The following is a 24912-nucleotide window of genomic DNA, read 5'->3' on the forward strand; positions in this document are numbered from 1 at the left end:
CCAATCCTCATTTTAAAAATCTGCTTTCTTCTTTCAGTGTTTTTTTTTTTTTACATGATGAGCTGTTAAGCAGACAGAATTAAAAAAATATTGCTCAGCTGTGTAACTATTCCCAAATTCCACTTCAAACAGAAACACAGTGCACCATTGTCAAAAGCTGATAACACTGTTAACAGACTGGAGTACTTGACCCCCATAAGCTCTCGCCAACCAGCCTCATGAGGTAGTGGCACCAGTCAGGCAGGGGAAGTTAGAACTAAATCATGAGCATAGCAGGGGTCATTGTAGCCCTTATGGTTTACTAATGTTCTAATTGTACAATTAGAGGAGGTCAATCTGGGAGGATTATTTCATTGAAACTGATTTTATGCTTTGGTATTTTAAATATGTTCATTTTAAAAATAAAATTATAAAAGATGAACAAAAAAGTATTAATAGAGATAAAAGGATCTGTTGTGTAAAATTTGGATTCAGTCAAAAGGCTGCACTTAAGGATCTAGAAGGCCACAGGTTACCCACCCTTGCCTTACACAATCTTTACTGTTGTGTGACTTTAAATGACTCAACACCTGTTTCATTACTTTAAGCCTAGGAATGGTCCAAATATCATAAAAGCCATCCTTTATTTCCCTTTGTGATATTAGTTATCTCCCAAATATCTGTTCTCTTTACTGACATAATAACTGAAAAGTTATCTGGGCATATAGTCACTCAGTTAAAGACTACATTTCCCAGCTTCCATGGAGCTAGGAGATCATGATTACATTATCATGTGACTAAGTGCCAGCCAGTGCAATGTACGCAGAAGTGCACATTCAGTCATAAATGCAGCTGGGCGTGGTGGCTCACACCTGTAATCCTAGCACTCTGGGAGGCCGAGGCGGGTGGATTGCTTGAGGTCAGGAGTTTGAAACCAGCCTGAGCAAGAGTGAGACTCCGTCTCTACTATAAATAGAAAGAAATTAATTGGCCAGCTAATATATAGAGAAAAAATTAGCCGGGCATGGTGGTGCATGCCTGTAGTCCTAGCTACTCGGAAGGCTGAGGCAGGAGGATTGCTTGAGTCCAGGAGTTTGAGGTTGCTGTGAGCTAGGCTGATGCCATGGCACTCACTCTAGCCTGGGCAACAAAGTGGGACTGTCTCAAAAAAAAAAAAAAAAAAGTCATGAATGCAAATTCAGTCTCAATCTTAATGCATTCCTTTTCTTTCCTTCCATTCTGCTGCTTGGAAAAAGGACTAATCTGGGACCACGTGGGTAAAAGCAACACCTTAGTAATGATGAAGCAACAAAAGAGGATGCAGCCAAGGTCCCTCACAGATACTGTCATATCAGCCCTGGATTATCACACAACAAGATATTAAACTTCTTACAACTGTATTAACTCCCCTTAAAAGAAAAAAAAAAAGATATTAAACTTCTTACTTGTTTATGCCACTATTATTTTGAATCCCTATTACAGTAGTTTAACCCATATCCTACCTAATACCTTCTTATTCTACCTTATTACTAATAGTAGAAAATGGTGTAAGTTTGGACTAAGATACATAGACAGTTTTTTTTTTTTTTTTGAAACTGAGTCTTGCTTTGTTGCCCAGGCTAGAGTGGGTGCCCTGGCATCAGCCTAGCTCACAGCAACCTCAAATTCTTGGGCTCAAGCAATCCTCCTGCTTCAGCCTCCCAAGTAGCTGGGACTATGGGCATCCGCCACCATGCCCGGCTAATTTTTTCTATATATATTAGTTGGCCAATTAATTTCTTTCTATTTATAGTAGAGACAGGGTCTCGCTCTTGCTCAGGCTGGTTTCGAACTCCTGACCTCAAGCAATCCGCCCGCCTTGGCCTCCCAGAGTGCTAGGATTACAGGCGTGAGCCACCACGCCTGGCCAATACATAGACATTTGGTGCATCTAATTTTAAGGTGTATGGACTTTAAACTATGCTCCCTGACAGTGATTGAGTGCCTTTGCATCTAGGCTCCAAAACCCAGTAGGCTGAGAATCAGATAGAAAGTAAAAAAAAAAATTTCTTGCTAATGACACATGCTGCTTAAATTAGACCATATAAAATTGTTTTTGTAAGTAAAAAAATGGTCAAATATTAGCAATTCCATATATTTCAATTGCATAATTGATGTTGGATTTCATAGATGTTGGAGTCTTAGAATTCAAAAATGGTGAGCTTTTCAATAATTGTCCTTTCTAAAGGGCCTATGCCAAAAGATGAATCCCCACTGCAGAGGACTCTTAGGTGCACACCTGGATTGACAGTCTCTTGCACGTCAATAGCCTGCTTCACGTTGTGTCCAGAGATTCAGACAAAGCCTTGAGCTATATGCTGAATCTAACGGGATGACTTGTAACTATCTTAAAAGAGACAAAAGTGAAGTAGTGGGAATTAACTATAGTTCTGTTGAAGGCTTTGGGAGGAGACAAAAGACTCAGAAAATGATATGACTTAAACCCGTTAGTGTGAACTACAGGATCAACCTCTTTTTATGGAGTTCACTGTCCAGAGCAGGGGTCCTTAAACTTTTTAAACAGGCGGCCAGTTCACTGTTCCTCAGACCACTGGAGGGCCGAACTACAGTTTAAAAAAAACTATGAACAAATTCCTATGCACACTGCACATATCTTATTTTGAAGTAAAAAAACAAATGGGCAAAAACATCCGCATGTGGCCCATGGGTTGTAGTTTGAGGATGCCTGGTCCAGAGTACTGCAGATAATTTATTTTTCTGTCCCTTGGTCAGTATGACAGTATGACAATGTGGTAGGTGGCCATCCCAGAAATTTTATGTTACAGGCCTAATTGTATCATGAGCACTGATTCTCTTGGCCTCAATTCCAAATTCCCAGGAAACAATCTGATTGGCCAAATGTAGTAGATGCTCCTGATGCTCTGTGGCCATATCTGCTGGGCCCATCTTTGACTTTGGCTACTGCTGTAGTGGACAGCTCCTGTGAGCCCTGATGGCATCTATCTCAAAGCCAAGCCTTGGAATTTCTGTCTTAGGGCTTTTCCTAAAGCCACTGTAGTTCAATCAACTCACACACAAGTGTGACAGGCACATGGGAGGACATAGTGCAGGGCTTGACAGATGACTCAAGTCAAGGCAATTTGATACAGTCAGAGTTGAGATTAGAGCTCTGCTTGAGGAACCAGGAAAGACAATTTTAATTTCCTCTGGCCTTAGTATTGTGAGGATGGAATGGCAGACACCGGGAAACAAAGCCAAAAGTTGGAGATAAAGGAGAAAATTGAGAGAGAGGGAAAGACCGACTCTTCATTTCCAATTGCAGCCTGGCTTCTCTCTCCATTTGAGGATAAAGGAAATAAGGAGGAAATAAGCTCAACTCTGAGCTTATTTCATCAACTCTGAGTTTATTTCTCCTGTTTACTTGTTCCATGCCCAGAATTACAGGACGATGAGAGTGCAACCAACTCCACTCATGAGGGGCCAAAGGCATGTGAAAAGCAAAACGTGATGAAGCTGGAAGGTCTCAACCTGGAGCTCCTTAAAGTAAAAAGGAAGACATCAATCTAATGCCTTCCATGCTTCATTCAAGAAATACTTCATAAGCACTGGGAATATTTTAGATTAATGCTTTTCAAAGTATGCAACATGGGCATTCTGTGTCAGAAATTCTTCAGTTGCTTCCTACTGAATTAGAAGCTCCAGGGCCCAGGAATCTGCATTTTAAACTAGCTCTGCAGGTGATTCCGATTCACATTCAAATCTGAGAAACACTGCTCTAGGCACTCTTAGGTGCTGGGCTCTAACACAGAACAAAGTAGACGTGGTCCCTAACGTCCCAGCATATTCCCAGCTTATTACAATGAGGTGATACAGTGCTAAAACAATCAGGGAGCTCACATAGCAGCAGGTGCGCCTAGCTCACTCCGAGGAGGGCATCAAAGCTGAAATCTGGAGGAAGCATCTGCAGCAGTGGAGAGAAATCTATATGGCGGAGAAATATAGGAGTTGCCAGCTCGCGGAGAGTAAGTGCAGCGGTGGCCATGAAAGAAACGGCCAGGGGAAGGGTGTAGAGTGAGAAGGACGGAACTGTGACAGACCCCAAACCACTCCAGCCCTCCATCCCCAAGATATCCGTCCTCGCTTTCACTGACCCTCTTGCTCATCCCCGAGGCCTCAGAGAGACCCTTGGTAGAGCTATGTCCGCGCCCAGAATCGCGGAGCCGCGCAAGGCCACCCACTCGCCTCGGGACAGCCATTCAGCTCCCCGCCGCCCCGAGCGGGGAAGGGCGGGGCTCGGCTCCGCCGGGACGGCCCCTCCAGCTGCCCGGCGACTGCGCGGGACGCGCCCGCCCTGCGTGATGACGTCAGCGCGCCCGCGCGCGCCGAGGGAGGAGTGGGAGCCGTGGCCCGGCTGGCGCTGCGGCTCCGGTAACCCGGGCTGGGCGGGGGAGAGGAAGGGGCGGGGCGGGGAGCCCCTCAGAGTGCCGGGTCGCGGTCCGGACCCAGAGCGGGAGCCCTGGAGACGCTCAGCACTCGCTTCTTCTCCCCGCAGGCCCCGCCCGGTCTGGCGATGGAGTTTCCGGACCTCGGGGCTCACTGTTCGGAGCCGAGCTGTCAGCGCTTGGGTGAGGGGCGGAGCACGCGGGGGGCGGGGCCGAGCGGAAAGGGACTTGGAACCGCAGGTGGGGCGAGGAGGGGGCTCCGGGGCTGGAAATGCCACAGAAGGGCGGGGCTCGAAGTTGGGGGCGGTGGCTGAGGGGCGTGGCTAAGGAGATACTGGACTAGGGCAGGGACACAGTGTGTTGCAGACAGGGCTGTTTTCCTTCCCCTGAGTGAAAGGTCCCGGTGGACCTGCAATTTGACCAACTCCCTGCAGATTTTCTGCCGCTCAAGTGCGATGCCTGCTCTGGCATCTTCTGCGCAGACCATGTGGCCTACGCCCAGCATCACTGTGGATCTGCTTACCAAAAGGTGAGTGGGCGGTCCTGAGAGTAAAAGCGGGTCCTGAGAGTAGAAGCAGGCGGAAGGAGGATGCATGCAGAATCCCCAAAATCTGGCTGCCTCACATTTCCTGTCCGTTATTGTCTTTCTGAGGCTCAGTCAGTACCGGGGAACATTGTTTTCTTGGATGTTTGTGGGGTATCCAAGTTCTTTCAGGACCAGAGATTTGTTGGACTGGGAGTGAGCTACAGACTAACCTCACCTCTTGACTGTAGGATATCCAGGTACCTGTATGCCCCCTCTGTAATGTGCCTGTGCCTGTGGCCAGAGGGGAGCCCCCTGACCGCGCTGTGGGGGAGCACATTGACAGAGACTGCCGCTCGGATCCAGCTCAGCAAAAACGTAAGGTAAGCATTGTAGGGGTCAGCCGTGAACCAGCTGGGGCTACGGATGCCAGGAAATCTAAACAGCTAATTCCTATGATGGGGCTGGAAAAGGCAGTCAGAGTCTTGGTAGAAACAAATCTTCCCACTTCATCTCAGATCTTCACCAATAAGTGTGAGCGCTCTGGCTGCCGACAGCGGGAAATGATGAAACTGACCTGTGAACGCTGTGGCCGAAACTTCTGCATCAAGCACCGTCACCCACTGGACCATGATTGCTCCGGGGAGGGACACCCAACCAGCCGGGCAGGGTAACTGCACCGAGTCCTCTACTTGCCTTTGGGATCATCCTATCCTTTGGGAACTGACTCAGCCCCTATAATTACAAGTTGGGAAGCTTCAACTCTATCCCTGCTGGCTAGGAGAGTCTTTTGGCATCCTTTTCAAGTGCATGTTTTTCCAGACTGTTTGGAGGAACTCTGTCCCCTCCCTCACCCCGACTTCCAGGGTAGTTTGTTGTTGGAGGCATGCCAAGAGTGTCTCTCCCCTACAGACTTGCTGCCATCTCCAGAGCACAAGGTCTGGTTTCTACAAGCACCATGCCCAGCCCAAGTCGGACCTCGCCTTCCTGCACCTCTCCCAGCAGGTAGGCCTGCCTGTTTGTCCTCTCCTCCCTTTTGTCCCTTCAGCTCTCTGACCTCAACCTCTTAAATGTCTGCCATAGAGCCACAACCCAATCTCCACCCCGGACAGCCCCTCCAGTGATTGCTTTGCAGAATGGCCTGGTGAGTTGGGCAGAGGTTGAATGGACAGAAGCAAACACAAGAGAGAGTAAAGTCCAAGGAAACTGTTCTTCTTTTTCCCTTTGCAGAGTGAGGATGAGGCTCTGCAACGAGCTCTGGAAATGTCCCTGGCAGAGACCAAACCCCAGGTTCCAAGGTACCTACTCTCTGGTGAAAGAGAGAGGGTAGGCTGTGGGCAAGGGCTCAGTTTGGAGGGAGGTGGGACTACTCTGACCCAATGCAAAATAATCATTGGCAACTTGGGCTCAAAAATTAAGATGAACTATATGACACTTGACAAGTTCTTTAACCCATAGGGCCTTCATTTCCTCTGTAAAATGGGGACAATAGTAATACCCATCTTGCAGGGTTGGTATGAAGATTGAGATAATGCCCAGCATCGTGATGCCTAATACACACTGACCAGATGGTCACATTTTAGATATTACTCTCATCCGACTTAAGCTGTTCCCCTCTTCCTCCCATCCAATCCCCCCCACCCCCAGTTCTCAGGAGGAAGAGGACCTAGCTTTAGCACAAGCTCTGTCAGCCAGTGAGGCAGAATACCAACGGCAGCAGGTATGAGGATGGCGTAAAGATGGGGTTCTGTGCTGAGAGGCAGTAAGAAGTTGGGGGTGGGGATTCTGGGGCTGGAGTTTCTTATAAGTGGTGGAGAGCTTTGGAATGGTGGGTATCCTTTTGTTTTCAGTGTGACTCCAGCCCATGCTGAGCTGAGCTCTGAAATGAGGGCCAATCCCTCATTTCCTTGACGTTGTACCCTGTCTTCCCCTCCTTCCCCTCTCCTTGCTCCAGGCCCAGAGCCGCAGCTTGAAGCCGTCCAACTGCAGCCTGTGCTAGGGCCCTGGGCTGGGGAGGGAGGCTCAGCTGAGGAGGACTGTGGCCCTCACACCTCTAGGGTACACAGGGAGAGAAGGCCCGGAGCAGCAGAGACAAGCAGGAGTAATATACGGAGGTGGCCTCCAGGGAGCTGTGGAAGGTCCTGCTAGCGTTCCAGCTGCATGGGAAAGAGCGGCTAGCACCCGTCCCTGGTAGGGCCCTCGGTGGATATGGCCAGGCCCCACCCTCAAACCCCTTCATCATGTCATCCCCCTAATGCTGGGGCTGCCCCCGCATGTAGGGGGCAGGGAGGGGCCTAGAAAAAAATAAAGGATCTTAGCAGTCAATAAGACATGTAAGTGGTGTGTTTCTTTCTCTTCTCCAACCCAAAACAGAAAAGCCTTGTCAAGAATGCTCACCTGACTTAAGGATACAGGCCCACTGCGATACCCTACGCCACAAAGCCACAGTGATCCTCATCCAGGCCATGCTTTTATTTCCTCAAAATGGGCTTTTCTGAAAGGTCCCTTTCCCTCACTATACCTAACACCAAACCCCAAGACCAAGGTGAAATAAGCCAGGGAAAAGGGATATATCTTATTTCCCTCTGAATTAGCCTTTGAGAAGGATGTGGCCACAACTTTTGTCACCGTGCCATTTTCTGGGGCTTAGTGTCTTCAGAGACTCCTTCCTGTCCCCGTTGCTGCAGCTGCCACATGTCAGCATACACCCCTCCTCGGGACAACAGAGCCTCGTGCCTGGGGCAAGGAGGAAAGTATAAGCTCCAACCATCACTTTTACTCCAAGGGTCCTTGCCTCCAGCCCACAGAGAGCATAGAGGGGAGGGGAAGGAGAGATCTCTCCAGAAGCCCTGGCCCCACTCATCCCGCCTGTCTCTTACTGTCCTCTCTCCACAATGCAGCCGTCCTTGATGACGAGGATCTGGTCAGCGTGGACCACAGTTGAGAGCCTGAAAGGTGAGATCGGTTATGTACTACCCCACCAAAGTGAGCCCATGCTGCCAGCTGCCCCGGGCCTGTAGTCCTGTACCTGTGTGCAACTATGATGGTGGTGCGGTTGGCGCAGACTTTGGCCAGAGAAGCCTGGATGGCCCTCTCATTAGATGTATCCAGCGCTGATGTTGCCTACAGAGAGGGTCTGGGTAAAACTGCTTCTGCCACTCAAAACCCCCAACCGAAGGAGGATGCAGGCTACTAGCTGAGGCCTCAGGAATACACAAGAATTGGGCTTAAGAACTGTCAAGCTGTTCTGCGAAACATGGATTTGTGGTATCTGTCCTGGGGGGAAATAGTGCCCAGCAGGAATGGCTTGGGCACGCACAGGAGGAAGGAGGGGAGAACATTGCCCTGGACTCACTTCATCCAGCAGAATAATGTCCGGAGCCTTGAGAATGGTGCGGGCGATGGCGACACGCTGTTTCTCCCCGCCACTCAGCTTCAGTCCCCGCTCGCCCACCTGCGTCTCGTACCCTGTGGGTATTGCCCACCGCCCTCAAGTCACACACCAGAGACATGGTTTCTGTGACCAGATAGATGGACAAGGAAGGGATGGAACAGGGGTCAGAGGGATTAACAGGACGATACTGGACAGGGGAGGGGACTCTGCAGAGGAACCTCACCTTCAGGGAAAGCCATAATGGTGTCATGGATGCCTGCAGCTTGAGCAGCAGCCTCGACCTCATGGTTCCCAGCTGTGACACGGCCGTAGCGAATATTGTTGGCGATGGTGTCATTGAAGAGGACGGTGTCCTGGGGCACGACTCCGATATGAGACCGGAGAGAGATCTGGGTCACCTGGGGTGGAAAGACCACACACCTTGCCCTGTAAAATATGCCCCCCAGGCCTGGGAGGATGGGCTGGCAGGAAGCCCATGGGATAAGAGACCCTGGGTAAGAATCCCACCATCACCACCCCAAATCCTAATGTGTGGGCAAACGACTCAACCTCTCTGTTTCTCCATCTATAGAAAAGATATATGTGCTTTCTCTACCTGCTTCACCAGATTGCTGCAGAAGATCTTTGTACTTTGTACAGCACCATACAAATCATTCACACGACTGCTTTATTTGTGTGACTATAGGTTATATGGTACTAGAAAGGCCCCAGCTTTTTGCAGGGTTGACATGTTCTTCTACTCTCTCTGGACACCCAGCCCTTACCGTTCTTCTACATACAGACCCCTAAATAACAATCTTCTCCCAAGCAACCTTACCTGTGAAATGTCCTGCCCATCTATTCGGATACAGCCCGAGTTGATGTCATAGAAGCGAAATAGCAGGCGTAAAATTGTGCTCTTCCCTGCCCCAGATGGGCCCACCTGTTGCATGAAACAGAAAGGGATGTTCTCAGGCCCACTGGCTTTTAAGGCTCCCTTTCCAAGAGGCCACCAATGTCCACGGAAACTGCAACATTCAGTCCTGTTGCCCATGATGACAAGGCTCTCTGACTCCACAGCCCTGGATCAAGAGCCACCATGGGCACTGAATGAGGGAAGCTTGAGGAACCTGAGCCAAGTGGCTAGGTCTCTTCTCACCAGGGCCAGCGTCTGACCAGGCATCACAGTGAAGGACACATCCTGCAGGGTCTCCCGTCTGCAAGGAAGCATGGCATAGTCAGCAGGCCCCTTACATCACCAGAGCTGCTATGGGGCCCTGCCCCTCCCCTGCCCAAGCTCTTGTCCTAGGCTTGGTGGGCTAAGGAGCAGGGACTCAGCAGATGAGGGGCAGAAGGGCAGTATGCAAACAGATCACAGGAGAGGAAAGAAGGCAAAGGGGGAAGGCTCACCCATCGGTGTAACTGAAGTGCACATTTTCAAACTCAATCTGGCCCTTCTGAAAGTGAAGGGGCCCTGCTCCAGGAAGGTCCTTCACCTAGAAGAGTGCCACCCATGTGTGTTGCCATTATTGGCCTAGCATTCTCCAGGCACAAGAAATACCCACAGCTCCCTGCCCCTAGACCCCACTCCTCTCTCTTCACTCACTTCTGTCTCCTCTTTCAGCAGGTCAAACATGTTCTCCATGTCAATGAAGTTGGTCTGGATCATCCTGTAAGAAGGGTGCTGGTTGGGGCTCCTCTGAGTAGCCATGAAATAGCAATGCACCCCCAACAGGTGAGAGCCAGGGGTCAGGTTACCTGTAGTAGGTGCCAAACCAGTTGAGGGGCATGTACAGCTGGATGATGTAGGTGCCAAAGAGCACAAAGTCTCCGACCTGTGGAAATCCAGGGAAGATGACCACATCATAGGGAGCCTGTAGGCTACTCTTCCTGTCACCCTGCCCACTTCCCACCCAAGAGCCTGATGGCTCAAACATAGGCCACAGGCCCCTCTTCCCTGTCCCCCACTCTCTTGTTCATGATCCTGCCTCACCTGTAGCTTCTGCTCAGTGACAAAGTATGCACAAAGCAGGGAGCCAGAGAGGAGCCCGAGTCCAATCACTAAGTTCTGAGTCTGATTTAGTACAACCAGTGAAGCGCTTGACTTCCACTCCAAACCCTGAGGGCAGTAACACAGGAGAGAGGAATGTCCCATACATACTGACCACCACCACACCCACACCTTGGCAGGCACCTTCAACCTCACCACCCGAATTCTGCTCCTGGCCCTGGCAACTCCCCCCAGCCAGCTCAGTGCTCTCAGGAGCCCTCAAACTAGCATCCTCACCTGATATTTGATGATAGCCTCTCGATAGCGTTCCACTTCATAACCCTCAGCATTGTAATACTTCACCTGATGAATTCAAAACCACTGTTGGGTATGGGCACCACACGTGGCACTCAGATCACTCCCTCCAGATCCCCAATCCCTCCTTCCTGATTTCAAACACCACACACATATATCACATGCCCCAGCTTCTCCTTAGCCCCAGGGGTCCCAGCCACACTCCTCTACATCTCCATGCCTCATACCACCACCACCAGGGCCTGTTACCGTCTCGAAGTTTAGCAGAGAGTCCACGGCTCGTGCCCGGGTAGCGTTCTCCTGTGTGTTCATAGCCCGGCGAAACTTGGCTCTCCACTCAGTGACCACAATGGTCAGGACTGGAGAGTGACAGGAGGAGGGTAAGGGAGAAGAGGACATCATCCCAACAGCAGAAACCAAATGTGAAATGTCCACTACCTGCCAGGCATACAGTGAACCTACACTAGAGCCCAGGGACCCAGATTCCAAGGGAGAGAGCCTTGAGCTTGCTAAGGGAAGGAGCTGCATCCATGACATCTTTGCAGCCTGCACAAAGCCTCATGGGCAGAAAATGCTTTTGGTGAACACATGAGGACAAGCTACATCTTGTCACATAAATGAGGTTCCTCCTTGACCTGCATCCACAGTGGGGACCTAATGTGACAAAGATGCCCTTCCCCAGCCCTCCACCTAGGTTAAAATTCAACTTGACAGAGGAAGAGACCCACCATCACATCAGGAGCAGTAGGAGCCCATTCAAGTGCACCGACCTATAGCTTTCCAAAAGTGGGTCACCTGATTAGGAGCAGAGTTCTTGCCCAAGGGATGACAGTTCAGGGAGCTGGCATCACCCAGTGATGTTACTCACAGAGGTAAAGACTCATGCACAGGAACACAATGAGGCCAAACCAGGCATTGAAGAACATGCTGAAGTAGATGATGCCAATGATGATGTCGGCCAAAGTGGGGATGATGTTGAACACCAGGTAGCTACGGAGTTAAGCGACAGAAAGGTTCAGGGGCTCAGACCCAGCAACCTTGGCTCTAGGACAGGGGTCCTCAACTTTTTAAACGGGGGGCCAGTTCACTGTCCCTCAGAACGTTGGAGGGCCATTGGAGAGTGTGGTATACATTCCACACATGTGCACTATGGGCCCAGGACAAGTCAGCTGCTAAATGTCCTTGGTGGGCCACATGTGGCCCATGGGCCATAGTTTGAGGACGCCTGCTCTACAAGTTTCAGTGTAGTGTTTTGTTTTCAACAACAGACTAGAACCAATCTAAACTAATTCTACCCTTAAGAGGGGGATAACTAAATCAACCGTAGCATGCCCAACTACAGAGTTCTCTGTATTGATTATAAGGAATGAGGAGATCTTCATGCATGGGTGAAAATATATCTCCATATTGTTTTGTTAATAAAGCAATACTGAGAATGATGCCCATGTCATTATACCATCTGTTTTAGGAAAAACCTCAATACCACACATATAGTATACATGCAAACATACAAAAAAGTAGAACTCAACATACTAAACAGAGTGGGAAGGTCTGGAGAAGTGAGTGAAGTTCAAAAGAGATTTGCTCTCTGTGTTATTTGGTTCATTGTGAGGGCATGTGTACGATAATCCCATAATTAGAAAAACACCAGTGTTGGAGGGGCAGCTCCTCAGGATCGGTCTATTCTCCTCCTGCCATCCCTGACTCTCCAGCCCCACCCTCCCAAGGGCCTTTCCCATGGGGTGGCACCTTAGCAGCCCTGTGACACTGGATGTGCCCCGGTCCACGATCCGAAGCACCTCCCCTGTGCGGCGCCCCAGGTGCCAGCGCAGTGAGAGCTCGTGCAGGTGGGAGAAGAGGCGCAGCTCCACCCGCCGCGACGTGAACTGCTGCACCCGGATCCACAGGAATGTTCGCAGGTTGCTCACGAAGCCTGGGGGAAGCCAGGGGAGGCCTCAGTAGGGCTTGAGGGCTGAGGGACATCAGCCCAGCACCAAGCTGTGAACTACCTGAGAGCACAAAGGGGCCTGGGAGAGGAATGCTCCAAGAGGCCTGATGGTAGGGGATGCCTGTGGGAGGGGCCGACACCAAGCAGGGTCAGTGCAGAGTCTCTCATACCTGTGCTGCCAGTGCCACCTCCCTGGAGGAACTTGAGAAAGACATAGATGGTAACAGTCCAGGCCAGGGAGCTCCAAGGTGCCTTCTGGGTCAGTAAGTTCACTGTAGAGAAAATGAGTCAGAGCCGACTTACAGCACCCAGGACTGTCTTCAGGCAAAACTGCCCCAGACTCTTTCTGATCACCCAGTTCCCAACTCTGTCCCACCTCCTCAGGTAAGGACCACCCCAGACACCATGCCAGCGGTCCCCAATGGACTGATTTCATGAAAGACAATTATTCCACAGCTGGGGGGGGGAGGGGATAGGGAGCAGCTATAAATGCAGATGAAGCTTGCTCACCCACCGCTCACCTCCTGCTGTGCGGCCCAGTTCCTAACAAGCCAGACTGTTACCAATCTGCAGCCCAAGGGTTGGGGACCACAGCACCAGCCCATTGAAGGACCTGCATATACTGAGCTGGCACTCCTTCTTCCCCTCACCAATGTCCCTGTAGAAGATGGGCACCAACACGTTGAGTGCCCGTTCCGACCCCATGAGCCCCAGGCAGATCAGCACAACCAGCTGCAGAGCTGGATTTCCCCGAGGCCACAGGTAGCCACTCAGTAGGCGGAGCTTCCTGCCAAGGTCTCGCCAGGTAGACCCTTGGTCTGTTGAGTGAACCTAGGATGGTGAAACACACAGGGGAGGGGAGCTCAGAAATCAAAAAGCACACTAGCCAGAAACCCTCTAGGGAAAAGTATTGGGTTACAGTTCCAAGGTATCTTAGACCCATACAAAAGTGATCCCTGATGGTGTCAGAAAAGTTAATATGTCACAAACTAAGATTTGGAAAAGTAGTAATTCATCATAGGGGGAAGGAATGATGACAGGGAATGAAACTAAGATAGACCCAGGATTCAGAAAGTGAGGTATACCGGGCTCCTTTCTGCATCTCGGTCCTCTTCATAAACCTGCAAGGTGTAGGACTGGGGACGAAGCCCAGGGGCCCACAGACCCAGGACAAATAGCCCTCCAGAGACGACATATCGCAGCACCCACAGGCTAAACTGAACCTAGAATGAAACATATATAGGGATACAATAAGCAGCAATGGGGGACCAAGAGAGTATCACCAAGGGCCAAAATCCATTGTATTACTACTAATAACAGGGCTGGGGACTGGTGTAGGGAACACACCCAGCTCCTCAGGAGGAGGAGCCTTTGAGCACTTAAAGCCTTAAAAAAAACACCACACACACAAAAAAAAACCCACAGTGACTCAGCACAGACACACCCCACCAGCTGGCTATCAGCTCCCAGCCTGCATTGACTTCTCCCTTTCTTTTTCTTAGAGGTATCCCAAAGCATGGAGCCAGTATAACCAGACGTGCAGTACTTCTTCCCATCCCTGCCATCAAATGCTTCCCCTCTCCCCACAAGGTCCCTCACCTGCTGGCCCAAGTCTGCCCTTGCCCACCACCACTGCGGGCTGTTCCAAGACACCAGAGCCAAGTTCTCGGCTGCAAACGCCACAGTCCAGAGGAGCAGGAGACCCGGGCTGTGCCTCAACTTGATCCAGATGCCCATTGCCAGTCTCTGCCGTGCCTGGCTCCGTTCCACCACGAGCAGCCACAGACCACAGGCGCTGGCCAGACTCTCCAGTATGGAGGCCAGCAGTAGGTAGCTTGGCAGCCGGGCCCCCTGGGCAGTGCCCATCCGGCCAGCCAGCCCGGCTAGGGGCAGCAACACCTGAAGTGCGGCCAAAAGCAGCTGCAGCACGTAGGGAGCCACACGAGGGCCGGCCCCCAAAGGCAGCGGATCGGCGAGCTGCTCCCGACGCTTGCAGAGAAGAGCCAGCACCAAGGCCAGAGCCCCTACGGCCATCAGCGCAGAGGGCACCAGCGTGAAGAAGAAGCAGGGACTCAGGCCATGCTGCGTCCAGGCCGGACCCACCGGCCCTTCGGCCTCGCAGTAGTTGCCCACAGTCACCATGGCAATGCGTGGACGCCGGCCGAGGCTGCGGGCACTGTGGGACCGGAGAATCGGACGGGCAGCTCGGGGAGGGGTGCGGGTGCCGGGCTGTCTAGGGTCATGGAGCCGCTGGGCGCTAACCCGCGGGGGTCGCGGGTGGGACGCACGTGGACCCGGCCTCACCGCCCACTCGCCTCGCGCACGCGCACCGCCACGCACTCACGCAGAGCACGTACGCCGTCTCCGCCCGTCCCTCCCGGATAGCAGCTGGGGACCCTCTTGCCAACTCCAGGCCCACAGGAATGCACGGCGCGGATCAGCGCCTCTCTCTCCGGCTGCAGCCCCGCCCACTAGACCGCCCCCACCCCCTAACCAGGGTGTCCATTGGTCAGATGTCTCCGAAGGGGCGGGGCAATGGTGCACGCGAAGAGGGCAAATTAGAGGGGCAGAGCCGGCTTGGTCACGTGGCCAGGGCGGGAAATCTGACAGCGCGTTGGGCTGGAGACCTTGACCTCCACCGAACGGTGTGTCGGAAATGGCCCTTCCGTCAGCCAGCTAACACGTTATAGCCGAGCGACAAAAATAGACCTATTTTCTTCCAGATCCCTACCCAGTCGTCCCCAGGCACCTGGGGAATCACTCCTCTTGTTCCCAGGATCCTAGCCGCGCGAGTCAAGAAGCCGCGACCTGGTCAAAGTCCCTTCTTTATTGAGGGTTATCAAGCTGTACACAGTCCCCACCCAGCTCCGCTGTGAGTTGGGGCAGCGTAGTTCACTCTCCCAAAGCGGACTGGAGTCGGGTGACGGGTGGGGCAGAGTAGGAGCCGAGTCCCAGCATGCATTGCGGCAGCACAAAGCCTAGGGCACGCCCATGGCCCTTCCATAGCCCTCCAGGGAACAGCGAGATGCTAGGTACGGGCTACAGCGCTCTTGCTGGGATGCAGACAGCAGAGGTCACTCCAGCCCTGTCCGTCCCATGTGCAGGTGTTGAGGGGTACAGTAAGCAGCAATGGGGGCCCAGGAAAGCCTGTCTTCCTGGGGCCCATCCTAAAAGTTGAAGAGGGCAGCAAAGACTTTCCATTCTGCTCTTGCAGGATGACCTTCTTTCTTAGTGTCAAAAGAGGGAGCTGGGAGCGAAGGCCTCCACCCCAACGTAAAGCAAAAGCCAAACGGAAGGGGGGAGCAAGGAAACAGAATGGGAGCAAGCAGCACACACATGCCAGTGATGTGCAGGAAGAGGTGAGCTGGCTGCAGAACTGGGCGAGAACTGGGGGTGAGGTAAGGGCCACAGCCTGAGCTGCTCGTTGTCTATTTAGGGTGGGGGGTAGACTGCAGGAGTTGAGGGTCTAGGCCCAATCTCCCCATTCCACAGTTGGCACAGGTTCTCCCTGCTTGGCAGCTTCTGCAGTGGGCAGCCCTCTGGAGACTTGCAGGGATGGGTGCAAAGGTGGCAGTACTGGGGCTGGGCTGGGGACCAGTTTCTAGCACCACACTCTGAGCCAAGGGGGTCCTGGGGATGAGGCTAAAATCCTGTGTGCCCCTGGTTCCTAGGCCCCAAATTCCTCTCCTGGGGCTGTGGCAAGCCCACTGTTGGCACCTCCGTTGGCCAGGCACGGACACACAAACGCCACACACGTGGAGCCAGGCAACACTCAGAGGAGCCCTCCTATGGCAGGCATATGGGATGGCAGGGCAGCAGTGGCCTCCATCCTGGGGCATAGGGACCCTCCTCAGCCTTGTCTATACCTGTGGAGGAAAAATGGTTGGTAATGGAGATAGTCTTCAGCTATCTGCTTGCCCACAGAAGCCTGGAAATAAAGGGAAAGGAAATCTTGATTCTTGGGGAGAGGTAAGTGAAGGAAAAATCAAGCCGTGGACTTCAGAGCAGTTGAGGGAAGAAAGGCAGTTGAAGGGAAGAAAGTCAGTTGAAGAAAGAAAGAAAATTTTGGCTTTTTTTTCCATCATAAACTGTCTCTGCAGGTGGAGTGTATTTTGGAGGGGAGGGTGCAGTATCTCTGTGCTACGGGCAGTGTCGGGGAGAGGGCATACCTTCCTTCACATGAAAAGCTGTTACCTCAGTCTGGAAGTTTCTATTTCCAGCAGTTATTCTTATCCAGAAGAGCCCCGGAGCCCTTACCTTGTGCACCTGAGGGGGAAGCTCGTCCTCTGAGCCCTCCTCGGGCACGGGCTCAGGGTGCCTTGATGCTGACTGCCCATCTTCAGCCCACCCTCCAAGAGGCAGCCGAGAGAAGTGAGAGGGAGCCCGGGGCACTGTGCCAGGATCTAGAGAGACAAGTAAGAATACTCTTAGAAGGAACACAAATAGCCATGAGGAAAAGAGTTGGGGGATGCTCAGGTGTTAGTCTTTGGGCCCGGTTCCTCTGACCTCTTTCCTCCCCTACAGAGGCCCCAGAAGAACCGCCCTTCCCTGCAGGCTCTATTTCCTCCTGTGCCCCCACTGGATACCTGTAATACCCCCATAGCGCCTCTGGAAGCCCCCGTGCAGGGCGGTGGTCTCAGGAGCTCCAGGTCGGGGTGCTGCACAGGGATAGCTGGCAGAGCGGGGTATAGGTTGGGGGGCCCGGGCACCCTCTGCCCCCTCTTCAGGGGCACTCTCCCCACTCTCATCACTCTCCCGGCGGTGCCACACATGCCGCTCAGGCTCAGCCTGGGCCTGCTGCTTGTGGAGCTGGAGAAGTAGGAGGAGTTGTTAGTGAGGGACAGAAAGATATCTGTCTGAAACAGCTGCCCTCCACCATGATATCAGCCAGTTCCCACTTATACCCCCTCACCTAGAATCCTTGACCCAGAGCACCTGTCGTGTTAAAATGTGCGTAACATATATCTCATGCTTTATAGGTTACATTCTCAGCCGATCCCTGGAAATAGCCTGTGCTTCATAGGTTGTAATGGCTCTCATTTTACCTATTCATTTGATTTAAGAACAAACTGATTGAGCGTGTAAGTGCCAGGCACTCTTTTAGGTGCTGGGGATACAGCAGTAAACAAAACAGACAAAAATGCCAGCTCTTGTGGGGCTTATATGCTGGTAGGGGTGTTTATTAAACAAATACATTTTTAAAAAGAACAATGTCAGATGGTGCTAAATGCTATGGGGAAAAATGGAACACAAAGAATCGGGAGGAGGGGCAATGGAAGCTTTTACTGAGAGTGGTCAGAGAAAGTCTCAGGGAAAAGGTAATTACAGAGACCCAAAAAAGGAAGGAGCCATCTGCATATCTCAGGGAAGTGGATTCTAGGCAGAGGAAACTACACATGTGTGAAAGCCTGGGATACGCTTGGCTAAAAAGGATATTAAGAAGACATATATGAAAATGGAGATGGCAGAGAAGTGACTGGAACCCTGGACTTGGTTCTCTGCATCTGACCTATTTGTTAGCTGCCTACTCACCTGATGCATATAGAGAGCGTGCAGGCTCATCTCGGTGGATGCGTATTCCGACAGCACCAGGCTCTGCAGCTGTCCTTCCCACACACTGCTCCCGGAGCTGGCTGTCCTGGCATCCACCCTGTCCCTCCCAGCACAGACAGACAGTAGGTGTCAACATTTCTGAGACCCATACAAGTTGCTGGAGGCTACTGTCATGCCCTCCCATCTTGGCCCACCTTTACTCACCCAGAGCCTGTCATGGTGCTGGGAGCCCGGCCTGGGGGTGCCTGCCCAGGCTGCAGAGGGGAGAAGGAGCGCAGGGCAGAGGCAACTTCAGCCCTGTGCCTGGAGCCCTGCAGGTCTCTGGGCAGTGGGGGGCCCCGGCAGGATGAGCCCGCTACCACATTTGCAATAAGGCTCAGTGGCTATGAAAGAAAGGGGTGGGTAAAATTATCAGGGCAGGAGACTGGCCTCCAGGTCCCTTAGTATTCTCAATCTTAGGACCCAATGGCACATACTGAAAAGACAGAAGGAAAACCTTCCACCCCATGCCCATCCTCAACTCCCAGCTCCTGCCCATCATGTCCCAGTCCCCGGGAACACACCTCAGACTCAGACTGTAAGGACTGGATGGATGTAAAGAGGGCATTTTCAGGGAGCAAACCCCCTTGGGCAACGCCAGCAGCTGCTCCATCCCGCTGAACCTGTTCCTTGAGGAAGCCTAGGAAGGCTGTGCTCTCACGAGGTGGCTGCCAGCCAGGGTTGGTGATGGCAAAGTGCATGAGTGACAACTCTGTCTTCCCATCCTCAGCTTGCTGGTACACTGAGGCCTCTGTCTGCCCACCGGATAGCCACTGCAAAAGGGAGACCACAGTAAACAGGACTGTCCTCTTACAGGAACCTTTCCTATACCTTTCATGTTATAGGGGAGGCCTTGCCCCTAGAGGACAGAGACTTGTTGTATCTTGTCCAGGGGCCCCAGTGCCTACTCCAGGAGTGGCCACATGCTGGCCAGTTGCCTTTCTCAAGGAAGCTTAGCCAAGTGTACAAATTAAAGCTGAAATCCAGCTCAGGCTCCCAAGCAGTGTATCTCTGGTACAAGACTGTGACTTGTTTTGTGACTTGTTGGCTAAGAAGGGATGCCTTTTTGCAGTTTACCCAAAGACACTGTATGTGCCAGCATTATCCCTGGCCACTTGCCCTGCCCCTCTGCCAGTACCTGGGGATGACCATGCTGGCGAACATCCATTTGAGCAAAGGAGCAGGTATCTCCAACTCCAACAACCTCCACAGTAAAATTGCGGAAGAAGTCTATAATCTCCAGGGCCCGTGGGCGCAGGCAGAAGATGAGGATAAGTGGTGTGACAATGGGGCTCAGCAACTCCTCCAAGATGAATACCTAAAAGGGAGGGGACCAAGGTCACAAAAGAGCAGGAGGGAGACCAGCCCTCACCACCGAGCTACCAGCCAGTCTCTAGCAGGCCCTAACTCCAACTCCACTCACTGCCTTGTACTGGAAGAGCTGGGCAAACTCGTCCCGGGTCTGCGAGCGGTGGGCATTACCCTGCCAGTGGTCAGGCATGTAGTGGATATGAGCGAGGATCACGCGGAGCAGCTGCTCAGGGCAGAACACCATATGCTGGTCTGGGATAAAGGACCTAGTGGGATCAGGATCATGGTGAGATGGAAGCTTTTCCCAGGAATGCTAGTCTGCTTGCTCCCATCTGCTGCCTTGGCCTACCTGCACACGGTCACAGTGACCCCCAGGAGTGTGACGGTGGTGAGGACATGTTCCACAGCCAACACATCTTCGTCGTAGATGGTGAGGGCAATAAGCACAGCCAGGATGGAGCCAGCGAAGAAGGCTCCATTCTTGGCCAGCAGTGTCAACAGAGGTGATAAGAAACAATTCATGTACTTGGAGGCAGGCTTGTAGCCACGGTTGAGACGAGACTGCAGCTCATGCTCTAGCTCATTGAAGTGGCGGAGGTAGCAGCGGCCATAGAGTGACCAGCAGCGTGCTCCCAGGGCTCCTGGCTCCCGTTTCAGCACCTCGGCATAGCTGAAGAAGGCGTAGAGGATTTGCCAGATGAGGATGAGGGGGCATAACAGGAAGTTAGCGATGCCAATCCACAGGATGCGGTTGCTGAGGCGCTGGGCCAGCTCTAGCCGTTGCCCTCCACGTTTGTACTCAGCCTTGAGGCTCCATTCATTGAGAAACAGAGAGCCAGGTCCCCAGAAGAGGATCAGCTCGAAGTTGTACTTGAGGCCACGGGTGAAGAAGACGGCCTCCCCAAGGCCAGGCAGGCGGAAGCGCAGAGGCAGAAGGGATTTGTTAACCAGGGCTACCATGTAGTTCTGGAAACGGAGGATGCGGTGGTAGATGTCCAGCTCTGTCAGCTCACGTTTGTGGATGCAGATCTGGTGCTCTTTCTGGGTCTGCACAATCCGGGCCTGCACTTCCTGCCATGTACAATATGGAAGAGCAGACTGCAGGGTGGGGAAGGAAGAGACAAGGTATGGAAAGTGGGGTTATTGCCTTGACACCTTGCCCTGCATGAGATGTGAGGCTCAGGGGTTGTGTGCTTAGCTGAGTGGAACCTTTAAGCAGATGCTCCTTGACTTGCCAAGGACGTAAGGACACCTGATGTCCAAGAATACACCTGTCCCTCCTATAGTATCTTAGACTGTGGGCTAACCACCCAACTTCCCGGTCTTACCATGGGGATGCGCAGAGCATGCAGGTAGAAGGAGTGGATCTCCCAGTAGCAGCAAATATTATAGATGAACTTGATAAGCCGGTGGATCCAAAAGACACCAGCAATGACTAGGATGGTGATAAGGGAACCATTTTCCTGAATCCTGGTGGGGGAAAAAGAAGGGGAGGAGGTGGTAACCCTTGATGAAGGAGTCTTGGCAGACATTCTACTGTCCAGAAGGATTCCACTAGGCTGAGCCTGAGTCTGTGTTCTTGGGTATGAGTTGCTGCCTCATACACTATTCCATTCCACACCCGCTAGCAGAACTACATGCTCTGGTGTCCTCTGACCTGCAGCCCTTACCTGGCACTACAGACTGGGGCAGGCAGAAAGGCGTCTGGCAGAGTGACCTTGACAGGTTCAGTGGGGTGAAGACTGTGGTTCACCATCTTGTTGGCAAATAGGATGTCGTAGTCCACACAGCTGACCAGGAAGGTAGTGAAGGCAACCACAAAGAGGAACTGCCTGGGGAGTTGGGAAGAGGGGTACAGTCTGAGAATCAGAGAGGTGCCAGTGAAATAAAATAGGAAAAGAAAAGAGTCTGGAAGTAGCAGAACAAGACTGGGAAAATGGAAGGGGCTGGAGAACTCCCAATGTGCTCTCCCTACTGCCAGCCCCACAGAACCTTCTCAGGCCCAAATCAGCTCCTATTTTTTTCTTAGCCTTAGTGCCACCAAATTAGCCTGCTTTCCTCACCCCATGGTAATCTCTGCCACCACTGGACTCTTTCAAAGGTTTTATGATTGTGGTCTCTGGTCTTCAGTCCCTGATTTCCTTTTGAGATGGTAGTTAGAAGCCCTTTGGGGACTTAAATTCTTTTTTTTTTTTTTTTTTTTTGAGACAGTCTCATTCTGTCACCCTGGCTAGAGTGTAGTGGCATCATCATAGCTCCCTGCAATCTCAAAACTCCTGGTCTCAAGTGATCCTCCTTCCTCGGCCTCTTGAGTAGCTAGGACTGCAGATGCGTACTGCTGCACCTAGCTAATTTTTCTATTTTTAGTAGACACAGGGTCTTACTCTTGCTCAGGCTGGTCTCGAACTCCTGAGCTCAAGTGATTCCTCTGCCTCAGCCTCCCAGAGTGCTAGGATTATAGGTGTGAGCCACCATGCCCAGCACTGAACTCTTTTCTTACTGAAGGAGGACTTCCCAACACTTTCCCACTTGGCAATGCCATTATGGCTCCTCTCTAGAAGCTCTAGAGCTAGAGGCTCTCTGTCCAGCAGCAGGTCTAACGTGCAACCAAGGCAGAACAGAGGATTTTCTCAAGAAAGTGGCCGGCATCTGAGACCTCCTGACTGAACCATGCATATTCCATTAGAGCTCTGATGAAATGATCAAGGCCTGAGTTGTCTTCATGGAAGAGATAGGACTTGAAAAGCTTTTCTTGTAGGGCCAGGGAAGAGTGTGAGGAAAGGAAATACTGAAATGTGTTCCTTCACTACATCATCAGTCCCTTCTTATACTTACATGAGCTCAAAGATCTCCCCAATGAGCATACATGTGAAGCCATTCTTCTGGTGTAGATTATAAACGTGTTATTGTTAAGAAAAAGTGGTCAGTAAAGACAGAAGTTAAGAGCACAGACTTTGGTGTCATATACCTGAGCTTAAGACCTGACACTGACTTTCTAGCTGTGTGACTTTTGCCAAGTTACTTAACATCTCTAAACCTTGTCCACAGTGGTAAGTTAAGAATAATATCACCTGTCTCATAAGATTATTAAGTCTGAGACAATCCATGTAAAGTATTTAATACACAGCTGACAAAGAATGAGTCAAAACATATTAATTATTATGATTATTAACATCCCATCAAAAAGGAGGATCACCCTTAGAAAGATTCCTCATAAATTAACACCACAAAGTACACATAGGTACACAACTCTCGGTAAATGTGAGGTATCATTATTTTTAACAATCATTATTTCACCAGCCTCTCTCACCCTCAGGATGAGCTCCATTCCCCTTTCTGGGGATTAGAGTCAAACCTACCCCAACTTCCATCGGGGACCTTGCTTAGAGAGGGGCTAAAGGTCCCAGAGCTCCAACACAGAGACACAAAGGATATTCGAGAGAAGAAGAGGTCAAGGTTTTCAATGTGGTGCCAAGGTGCTGTGGGCACAGGAACAGAGATGTCAGAGCGCTAAAGGGACATAAGCCCCTTGTTCCCTCAGTGTTCCTCCACCAGCTCTCCCTCATGCCCCAGCTCTGGCTGTCACATCCAAAAACTCACACTTGCTCCCCTCAGCGACGTGCACCAACAGGTCCTCCTCCCCGGGGGGTGAATCACTGTAGGAGGCCTCTAGGCGCTGATATTCAGTGTCAAACTGCGCCATCACCACCGCCCCCTGTCCACTTTGTCCACCTGCCAGTGATGAGGAAGAAGAAGCCCTGGTTCAGACCCAGCTGCTGCCTACCTGCTGCCCTGCCTCCTAGGCCAGAAGGAGTGAGAAAGAATCCTTGGGCTTCATCTCCACTACCAGTCCCCTCAGCTTGAAGGCAGAGGAGAAGTAACTTACAGAGTGCAGTAAGCTCAGGGTTTGGGAGGCCTTAACTCTGGTCAGTCATTCCCAGAGCCTTTACTGGGTCTCTGCTGATGACTTCCTAGCCTGAAGCCAGAATCTGCCCCTAAGTGGGGGCTGTTTCATCTTCTATTCAATGGAGAGGAGGGTCCCTCCCCCACCCCTCCTGGGAACTGTGATCTCTCAAGATACTAGCAGTTTAGAAGCACTTTGTAAACAAAGGTTTGAGATAAGTACATGGCCCTACCAGCTCCATGGACAGTGTCTGCTCCACTCCAGCCCTCGATGCCCTGGTCTGCAGCTGCTGGAGGAGAAGGTGTCAGATCCCAGAGAGTGCGGAGTGGGGACAGAAAGGAACCCACCCTCCCACGCCCCACTATGAGGCCAAGTGTGGGGCAGTGAGAAGAGGCACCCTCCCAGCCTAGGACTATGAGCACTTTCTCTGGCTGTGCTATCCAGGGCCACTCATCCACCTCTAGCATCCCAAGAAGTAACTTACTGGCCCAGTGGAGACTAAGTCAGTACTGACTTGAGGCTAGGCAGGTCCTCTAGACTTTTTCTATTGCCCCACCTCAGCCTCAGAAAGTAGGCATGTTTCTCCAGGTCCACAAAACCTCCAAAGAGAGTCTTTTCCGAATAGAACCTTTTTGGTAACCCCCTTCCCCTGCTTTCCTAGCACCAAAAGACCCAGCAGGCAAGCATAGCTCTTGGATAGCAAATCTTAACTGGAACAGTGTAGATCCCAGATCCTGGGTGAATTTGTGGGTCACTGTAGGTCCCAGGAGCCAGGCATGGTCGAGGTGGTACTCACCCTGTCAGTGTAGACCTTGGGGGCCGTGGATTTCGGCCCAGCCTGGCCCCAGTGGGATTCCCTTGGTTAGTGAGAGCCCTGCCTCTCAGGGGAGTCACCACTCACTGGATCAGTGTGGACCCTGGGCCCATGGAGCCCTGGCCGGCCGGGCCTGGGCTCAGGGGCTCCTGCGGATGTTGGAGGGCTCCAGCCAGTCCTACAGCTGACACCCTGGGTGGGCTGGGTTGCCTCCTCACACCCAGCCGCCGCGACCCGAGCCCAGCGCGCCCCAGGGTCGCCCGGCCCCAGGCCAAGGGCTGGGCTCCCAACAGCGGACAACCGCGCGCGCCCCCGTCGCCCGCGCGCGCCCCTGCCCGCGCGTGCCCGATATAAAAACATTCTGGCTGCGCGCCCCCGCCCTACCCGCGGTGCCCCTTCCCCCGTTACCCGCCGCGATCTCGCTTAGAGCTCCGCAGGCACCCCTGACCAAGCCCGACCCGGGCCTGGGGATTCCAATGGCCAGTCTCCTGTTTCACCTCAGGAACGGCGACCCGGGCGATTCCAGGGGCTCGGTCGGCTCGCCTTGGCTTGGCTCGGCCGGGCCCGGAGCGCTAGGCCCGTCGTCTGCCATTCACTGTCACCCGCAGCCAGCCTGGCCAATGAACGTGGGGGGTGGAGACACAACGGCCAATTCTCGGCCTTGGGGGCGGGACTAAAGGCTAGAGGCGGGTCTTGGAGGTCAGAGGACCAATAGTGTGCT

General features: G+C 52.3%; 3 protein-coding genes across 11 annotated transcripts; 1 reads left to right on the forward strand and 2 right to left on the reverse strand.

Moving 5' to 3' along the window:
- Nucleotides 1-4320: 4320 nt before the first annotated feature.
- On the forward strand, nucleotides 4321-7272 carry ZFAND2B (zinc finger AN1-type containing 2B). 2 transcript variants are annotated; one of them, XM_012740209.2, is made up of 10 exons: nucleotides 4321-4407; nucleotides 4532-4604; nucleotides 4856-4950; nucleotides 5196-5327; nucleotides 5463-5614; nucleotides 5857-5949; nucleotides 6028-6088; nucleotides 6175-6242; nucleotides 6592-6664; nucleotides 6899-7272. In XM_012740209.2, the coding sequence occupies exons 2-10, from the start codon at nucleotides 4550-4552 to the stop codon at nucleotides 6941-6943; spliced, it is 774 nt and encodes a 257-aa protein (XP_012595663.1). In that variant the 5' UTR covers nucleotides 4321-4407; nucleotides 4532-4549; the 3' UTR covers nucleotides 6944-7272. The 2 variants fall into 2 exon arrangements, with proteins under 2 accessions (XP_012595663.1, XP_012595661.1); XM_012740207.3 differs by having other exon boundaries at nucleotides 7002-7272.
- Nucleotides 7273-7401: 129 nt separating this feature from the next.
- ABCB6 (ATP binding cassette subfamily B member 6 (LAN blood group)) lies at nucleotides 7402-15025 on the reverse strand. The gene is made up of 19 exons (XM_012740192.2): nucleotides 14170-15025; nucleotides 13656-13793; nucleotides 13221-13401; nucleotides 12741-12842; nucleotides 12372-12555; nucleotides 11491-11612; nucleotides 10872-10981; nucleotides 10605-10670; nucleotides 10311-10436; nucleotides 10076-10152; nucleotides 9924-9987; nucleotides 9728-9813; nucleotides 9477-9534; nucleotides 9156-9260; nucleotides 8562-8736; nucleotides 8300-8412; nucleotides 7973-8067; nucleotides 7824-7892; nucleotides 7402-7680 (listed from the first exon to the last, which is right to left on the reverse strand). The coding sequence occupies exons 1-19, from the start codon at nucleotides 14710-14712 to the stop codon at nucleotides 7569-7571; spliced, it is 2526 nt and encodes an 841-aa protein (XP_012595646.1). The 5' UTR covers nucleotides 14713-15025; the 3' UTR covers nucleotides 7402-7568.
- Nucleotides 15026-15378: 353 nt separating this feature from the next.
- ATG9A (autophagy related 9A) lies at nucleotides 15379-24806 on the reverse strand. Of its 8 annotated transcripts, none has more exons than XM_012740184.2 (16): nucleotides 24689-24806; nucleotides 23610-23666; nucleotides 23074-23205; nucleotides 22909-22952; nucleotides 22309-22373; nucleotides 21144-21305; nucleotides 20802-20943; nucleotides 19823-20571; nucleotides 19586-19739; nucleotides 19301-19480; nucleotides 18687-18935; nucleotides 18328-18506; nucleotides 18103-18220; nucleotides 17157-17379; nucleotides 16828-16973; nucleotides 15379-16436 (listed from the first exon to the last, which is right to left on the reverse strand). In XM_012740184.2, the coding sequence occupies exons 3-16, from the start codon at nucleotides 23174-23176 to the stop codon at nucleotides 16431-16433; spliced, it is 2520 nt and encodes an 839-aa protein (XP_012595638.2). In that variant the 5' UTR covers nucleotides 23177-23205; nucleotides 23610-23666; nucleotides 24689-24806; the 3' UTR covers nucleotides 15379-16430. The 8 variants fall into 8 exon arrangements, with proteins under 8 accessions (XP_012595638.2, XP_012595641.2, XP_012595639.2 ...); XM_012740187.3 differs by having other exon boundaries at nucleotides 23610-23663; nucleotides 24689-24800; XM_012740185.3 differs by having other exon boundaries at nucleotides 23610-23663; nucleotides 24600-24794.
- Nucleotides 24807-24912: the final 106 nt, after the last annotated feature.

This window comes from Microcebus murinus, chromosome 8 (assembly GCF_040939455.1).
Source record: "Microcebus murinus isolate Inina chromosome 8, M.murinus_Inina_mat1.0, whole genome shotgun sequence".
Lineage (NCBI taxonomy): Eukaryota > Metazoa > Chordata > Mammalia > Primates > Cheirogaleidae > Microcebus > Microcebus murinus.

Coding starts and splice junctions, on each gene's coding strand:
- ABCB6 (XM_012740192.2), bottom strand. CDS start 14,712: ATGGTGACTGTGGGCAACTACTGCGAGGCCGAAGGGCCGGTGGGTCCG. Junction 13,794..14,169: donor GGGCAGACTTGGGCCAGCAG/GTGAGGGACCTT, acceptor GTTTCATTCTAG/GTTCAGTTTAGCCTGTGGGT. Junction 9,988..10,075: donor TGGTTTGGCACCTACTACAG/GTAACCTGACCC, acceptor CCCTTCTTACAG/GATGATCCAGACCAACTTCA.
- ATG9A (XM_012740184.2), bottom strand. CDS start 23,176: ATGGCGCAGTTTGACACTGAATATCAGCGCCTAGAGGCCTCCTACAGT. Junction 22,374..22,908: donor TTGACCTCTTCTTCTCTCGA/ATATCCTTTGTG, acceptor TAACAATAACAC/GTTTATAATCTACACCAGAA. Junction 18,936..19,300: donor GCCAGCATGGTCATCCCCAG/GTACTGGCAGAG, acceptor TCCCTTTTGCAG/TGGCTATCCGGTGGGCAGAC.
- ZFAND2B (XM_012740207.3), top strand. CDS start 4,550: ATGGAGTTTCCGGACCTCGGGGCTCACTGTTCGGAGCCGAGCTGTCAG. Junction 5,328..5,462: donor CAGCTCAGCAAAAACGTAAG/GTAAGCATTGTA, acceptor ACTTCATCTCAG/ATCTTCACCAATAAGTGTGA. Junction 6,243..6,591: donor ACCAAACCCCAGGTTCCAAG/GTACCTACTCTC, acceptor CCCCACCCCCAG/TTCTCAGGAGGAAGAGGACC.